Below are 6988 nucleotides of genomic sequence, written 5' to 3'. Positions count from 1 at the left end.
CTCAGAATCATGGGTAAGTCTCAGAATCATGGGTAAGCCTCAGAATCATGGGTAAGCCTCAGAATCATGGGTAAGTCTCAGAATCATGGGTAAGCCTCAGAATCATGGGTAAGTCTCAGAATCATGGGTAAGCCTCAGAATCATGGGTAAGCCTCAGAATCAGGCGTTCATCTACTCATTAAGTATTTACTGACTGAATAATAGTGCATTGAAATAATGCCATTTGCAGCAATATGGATGGACCTAGAGATCGTCATACTGAGTGAAGTAAGTTAAAAAGACAAAGGCAAATATCATATGATATTGCTTATATGTGGAACCAAAAAATAATGGTACAAATGAGCTTATTTACAAAACAGAAATAAAGTCACAGGTGTAGAAAACAAACTTATGGTTACCAAGGGGAAATGGGGGGATACCTTAGGACTGACATATACACACTACTATATATAAAACAGTTAACTAATAAGGACCTACTGTATAGCACAGAGAACTCTACTCAATACTATGCAATGATCAATCTAAAAAAGAGTGAACATATGTATAACTGATTCACTTTACTGTACGCCTGAAACTAACACAACATTGTAAATCAACTAGACTTCAATAAAAAATTTTTAAGTATTTATTGAGCAGCTACTATGAGCCAGGACTTCACTAGGATGGAAGATAAAAAGGAAGGCAAGGTAAACATGGTCTTTGCCCTCAGGGAGCTTCCAACCTCTTTGGAAGAATAGGCAGATGATTGACCACACAAGTTGAACATTTCAGCCCCTGAGAAGTGCTAAGAAGGACACGTACAGTGTGCTCCGTGGGCACAAACTGAGGCACCTCATCTGAGAACGGTTCCACAGGAAGGAAGTGTCTCTGAACTGAGGACAGAAGGATGAGTAGGAGCCAGCTAAATGAATGGGGAGAGATGGGGTGCCCAGAGCATCTGGAGAGGGAACAGCACGTGCAAAGGCCCTGTGGTAGGGGGACTGGAAAGGTCTGTTGAAATGAGAGAACAGGATGTGCAGTTAGCATGTTAACTTTTTTATCTTTATACTAAAAGCAACGGATAGCCGTTAGTCTGCTTGACGCAGAGGTGTGACACATCAGATTCTCTCTATTCAAGGATCACTCTGGCTGCAGCACAGATCACAAGGAGCCAGAGGGAGACGTGAGGAGGTTCTGCCTAAGAGCCACGCGGGCAGGGGGTAAGGATGGCTTAGGGTAGTGGTGGTGGGGATGGTAAAAAGTGGCTGGGTTTCAAAGACATTTAGGGGATAAAATCAACAAAACTAGCTGATGAACTGGAGGTGGGGGAAGAAGTCATAGGAGGCATCAAGGACATGACATGGAGGCTTCTGCTTTGCACATCTGTGTGACCGGTGGTGACAGATCCTAGAATGGGGACTTGCAGAAGGTCTGAGTCTGGAAGGGGGGATGGAGAGGTGTGTCTGGGAATCTCAGAGAAGGCAATGGATGTGAGTGTCTGGCCCTCCGGGAGTCGCTCCGGGCTACAGACCCTCATCCGAGCGTGTGAGTTTGAGTTCAATCCCGCCGGTCGGTGAGACGCCCAGCAGAAAAGTCGGTGCTACACCCATTTTTACCTGCAATGGAACTGAGAGGCAGAGATGCCAAGCTGCATCCCAGGGCACACAGCACACACGTGGCTGGACCAGGATTTGAACCCCACCTGCCACTGGCTCTTTAGGTTAGTTACTGTGAGCTGTCCCTCACAGGACTAAAACCACGGACACGTAAGGTTGCCGTGAGGACAACACACACTCCCCTTTACGTAAAATGGTAAGTACAGTGTGCAGACGGGAAATCATAATAACAAGGTGCCTTCCCATCGTTGCACGGAAAAGAGCTGTTTCTAAGGTCTTGGAAGAGGCTGCAGCAAAAGAGGCCAGAAGGACCACACGAGGCCACGGAGCTAATTGAGGAAACACCAAGGAGCTGAGAAATGAGAGCACAGGGCCAGGCAAACATCGGAGTGGGTTTCCCGTGGCAGGCAGAACATGACAAGCTCAGGCTACTGTCAGCATCACAGAGATGCTTTAGACAGTCTATCCAAAACACACACCAGTTTGCACATGCCCAACACTTTCCTTATGTCAGCTGGGTGTGGCCAAATCCATGCCCTCTCTGCCACCATTAACCTGCCTCTGAAAGATAGCTGGCAGAAGGCTAATGCTGGAAGTTTAAATTCCAGGTTGCAGTGCAAAATTTTTCAATATTGCACTTTTTGAAATAAACGAGCACCCCGTCACTGTTGCATAGGACAGACTCGCAACACTCGTTTCTAAACCAGTGAGGCTCCTTGCTTTCATCGGCCACGTTGCTGTTGGAAATATGAGAAACACTCTTTTTAAAAAGGTTTAAAAATCACAGGCTGAAATGTTGGGAACAAGCTTACAAGGTGGACGTAAGATCCTGCTCAGGAGAAAGACATGGCTTTGAGGGTTACCGTCCCCTGCCTGGTGTTGGCCAGATCCCAGCCGCCTCTGCTCCTAAGACAGTCCCCAGGGTCAGAGTGGGGAGCCTCAGAGGCTGGTTCTAGAAGCATCTGCCGCCTCCCAGCTGTCCCCCGCCCAGGCCACGTCAGGCTTACTGTCCACGTCGCTGGGCACTTGGCCGAACATGGCCAGGTAGGGCTCATAGATGACCGAGCGGAAGATCCACCTCCAGCGATGCTCATTCTGCCTGAGGATCCCTTGCCTGGCCACGCCGAAGGCCACCATCCACACGGCAAAGAGGAACAGGAAGAAGAACACGTCTATCAGCTGTCATGGGAGGACACGAGAGTGGAGTCAGGACTGCACCAGGGCGGCCTGTCCACTCCGCTGACCACGGAGAAGGACAGAGGCTCTGGGACCCTGGAACCTAAGGTGCCCAGCATTTGATCACTAATTTTTAAAAATGGCCGTCATCACCCTTGGGTCTCGGGGCATCTCCTTCCCGGCACTAAAACTGACGGATGCATCTTGCCTTGCAGGTCCCCAAACCAGCGCAGCAGCAGAGACTTTCTGAATGAGACCAGCCTGGGAGCAGAAGAGGGATCCAACTCTGGACCCCCCTCCTCCTCTCCAGCTCACGTTCTGCAGACCCCTAAGCTATTGCCTTAGTTTTTTTTTTTCTTAAGGAAAATAAAAGCTCTCCTTTTTAGACAAGAACGCACCGCTTTATCTTTTTTAATGCTTTGCACACATAGCATGACTTCATGGTGACTTGATGCCCCAGATATGCTTTGAATTAAAACCACAAACTCAAGAAGCTCAGCATTGGAAAGGAACCTCCAGATGAGCTCATCCAAACGCCCATCTGATTTAAAGACAGAAACACGGGAGGTTTGGGTCACGTGGAAAACAAGCTGAGAGAAGCAACATCGTCAGTGTGTATCTTTCTGTTATTTGTCCCCAGGGAACGGGGCTGGGAGTGCTTTCCCGAAGTCTGTATCGCATGATTGTAAGATTAAAGTTCCAGTCCACGCTATGCTTCTAGCTCACTGCATGTCTCCAGACAAACATATTAACCTTCTTGAACCTGACTGTCCACATCTGTAAAATGGGTATAAAAGTCCCTCTCCCGCCTAGGCTCCTAGTGAGTTGTTAAGACTCAAGTGAAAGCACTTGGAAACATGTAAAATCTAGAGATCTTTCTTAGCAACGCACTGAGTCATGCTGTTTGCTCCTAACAGCCATCTTTTGTTCAATTTTAACCTGGAAGAGGGGTCCCTGATGAAAACACATCAAGAAAGTAAACCCTACTGATTGTGAAATGCAGCCTCACTCTATGCACAAAATCCTCCTCTCAACAATGAAAGGAACGCTGGATGCAGTTAGAAGAAGGACAACTAACTACAAATATTCTTCATTCTTACCATCCTCTGCAACATTATAATCTTGGGTCCTAAATTCCTGCTGACCGTGAAAATGTGAATCAACCTTAGCGTGAATATAATGTAATCCAGGCAAAAAATCACTCGTCCGGAGTACAGCGAGGTTTTGTTAGAAGGGTAAAGCCTGTGGAAACAAGAGGAAAGAAACTGTGAGATGCTGACAAAATATTTCAACGTTTTGCTTTTTATCATTTTTATTTATTTCTGGATTTTATTTGCTATTTTTTTTAATTTTATTGAAGTACAGTTGATTTACAATCAAAGTTTTGCTTTTAAAAATAACCAAACGTGAAGAAACAGCCAAAAGCCTGGGAACTGAGAGTAAGTGGAAATAGACCAGGGACATCACCGGCCCCTCAGCCACTGAAAACCAAAGGCCACGTCTACTGCCCTCATGGACTCCAGGAGAGGCAGGACACTTTAGTCCTTCATCCCAAATACTCCTGCAGGACCCAGTCCCGACATCGCTAACTTCCTGGCTCACAGGCCTCTACAATGACCCCGGCCACTTGGCACTTGACCCTGCCAGGTTCCCCCGGATGAAACTTACCTCGTTTGCACCAGATCATCTGATTAGCTAACCACCTGCTGGCGTGTTCACTGAAAGCCATATGTGCTTTCTAACTGGAATGCTCTAGCAATCACATCCAACCGTGATTCAAATGCTGGGCCTTTAATAACCAAAGAGACTTACTGTATAGCACAGGAAACACTGCTCAACGTTATGTGGCAGCCTGGATGGGAGGGGAGTTTGGGGGAGAATGGATACATGTATATGTATGGCTGCGTCGGTTTGCTGGGCGCCTGAAACTATGACGACACTGTTAATCGGCTATACTCCAATATAAAATAAAAACTTAAAAAAAAAAATGCTGGGCCTTTGACCCAAGCAGAAAGGGAGGGTGTTTTTGGAGGAGGAAACTGAGCTCTTACCCCGTTCGTATTGTAGAGCGAGCACTCACTGTAAAGCATCTCATTCTGGGGAGGTGAGAATATTAATGGTCAGGCTTCTCTGCTCCAAGAGACCACAAGCTTCACCTTGAAGCTCTTTGGGAAAGGCGGGCCGGAAGGGAGCATGGCTGGACACGGGGGGCCAAGGTTTGTATGCACCCCAATTTCCCTATCACGTGGCGTCATGTTGCTTTTTGCCTTCGACAGTACTTTTCAACTGGTTTTTCTAATCCTCAGGGATCGAGGAACTCTTGTAGCTGGGAGGGCAGTCTCCAGAACCAACATTTAAGTTGAAGTTAAGTGTATGTTAGAAGATTCTATGGCCCCAAACGAAAACACTGTGTTATATTTAACACCCTCATCATTCTCTCCTCGATTTCTAATTCTCTCCCCAAATTCTATAAGCACAAAGAGAAAAACCATGAAGAACCCTTTTTCAATTACAGATCACCAGGAGGGGGGAAGAGAGGAGACCCAGCTTTATGCCAACCAAGCTGTGTCTCTAAGAGGCAGAGACAATGGGCGTTTGTAATGATCTCTAAATGGGGGCAGGGAGGGCACATGGCAACAGGGCAGCCCCAGCCTGGCTCAGCCTCGGGCCATATGATGGGAAGAAACGGCACCGTTGCAGTAAGAAAACATTTTTTAAAAGGAATAGCAGCCTCTTTTCTGAATGGGATTCCAGAGCTAGGCTATATTCATAAAATAACGGGACCACAGTTCATCCTCTCTCTCTTATCTTGGGCTTCAAACGTCTTTCCTCCGCCTTTCCACCCAAGAGAATCCCAAAACACCTGAAACTTGAAAACGTGGTGAGGACTACTTACCGAAATACGATCCCTGCTATGAAATAAAAGAGCCCAAGCGTATCCATGATGTTCCACAGGTCGGTAAAATAATTCACCCCATTCATGTACCACTGCAGCACAGAGAGGGACAGAGAGAGGACACAGCAGCTTGGAAACATCAACTGCTTCTGGCTTTATTCTTGCTCACAAATTTCTTTCCATATCCTTTTTGAGCCCATGATGCACCAAGTACGCCCTGCAACTGCCCTGTGCTGTTCCAGGGGGATTGGAAAGTAGGTTGCATGCTTGCTGTGCTGTTATTCATGTGTTGCTAACAAAGTCAAAATAAAAAGGCTCGTGGATCCCAACTGTTTTTAAAGAGAAACCTGCAGAGAGCGAGTACAACCTGTGTGGGCAAAGGTGGAACGTCCCTCCCCATGGCTGCCACGTACAGTGGTGTAGGCTGTGCACTGCACAACTCTAGAGGGTGTTATCCATACTGCCGTCATCACAGATTTGTGTGTTTACTGTAAAAATTTTCTGGCACGTGGCAATAAAGCATCTTATTAAAGAAACTTTTTTAAAAGTTTTAAAAACTTTTTTGCTTTTTGCACACAGGTGCTGTGTGTGGCAGCTAGGAGGACAGACGTGGTCACAGAAATGACCGACAGGAAGAGTGTGCCACAAATCAAGAGTGATCCTTCCATCATGATTTGTATATATCGGTCATGATTTCTCAGAAGAAAGCATGTCAGGAAAACACTGAAAGAGGGATAAGATTAACCATTAGAAGGTTGCATCTGGACAGCCTCTCTGGCAATCCATACATTGGATTTGAGGGATTCCAGGGTGGTCATCTAACCCTTTCATTCATCCATCCACTCAAAACATATTTACTGAGAATCCACGGGATTGCAAACACCTGTGCTGGGCTCCTGGGACACAGAGACATCATCGGACTGGGGGTGATGTCGACACTCAAGGAATCTACTGGCCCACAGCAAAGACAGACGTTAAACATGTTTAAAATGAAATGTGATAAGGGTGGGAGGGGAGGTAAGATCAAAGGTCCAAGTGAGCTCAGATGAGGAAACCACCAGACTTGTGCACGGCAGGAAAACAACAGCAAAGATGTGTCATCAAAGGAACGTGCACTTTTCAAATCTACTAAATGAACCACCAACATGGGTCCACCTGCTGTTAAGATATGGTACTTCCTATTCTGCACCTGAAACCAGGGCCTAAGAAAAAGCAGCAAACGAACTTGCCCTTAGGCAGAAAGCCAGCAAGTGATGGGTCTTAGGGCTCTGAAATGTGGTTTCCTCTCTCCAGCATCACCCTGCTTCTTTAGAACCGCCCC

General features: G+C 46.6%; 1 protein-coding gene across 1 annotated transcript in view; it reads right to left on the bottom strand.

Moving 5' to 3' along the window:
- TRPM8 (transient receptor potential cation channel subfamily M member 8) overlaps positions 1-6988 on the bottom strand; it is an 83258-nt gene that overhangs the window by 25750 nt on the left and 50520 nt on the right. Inside the window, exons 17-19 of the mRNA XM_024752768.1 lie at positions 5668-5759; positions 3872-4013; positions 2603-2774 (exon numbers count right to left, since the gene is read on the bottom strand). Of these exons, the coding sequence (XP_024608536.1) occupies positions 2603-2774; positions 3872-4013; positions 5668-5759 (406 nt within the window). The remainder of the gene's footprint in view (positions 1-2602; positions 2775-3871; positions 4014-5667; positions 5760-6988) is intronic.

This window comes from Neophocaena asiaeorientalis, unplaced genomic scaffold (genome assembly GCF_003031525.2).
Source record: "Neophocaena asiaeorientalis asiaeorientalis breed wild unplaced genomic scaffold, Neophocaena_asiaeorientalis_V1.1 scaffold294, whole genome shotgun sequence".
Taxonomy (NCBI): Eukaryota; Metazoa; Chordata; class Mammalia; order Artiodactyla; family Phocoenidae; genus Neophocaena; species Neophocaena asiaeorientalis.
Note: the sequence above shows the minus strand (reverse complement) of the source record. Positions and strands in the feature narration are given on the sequence as shown.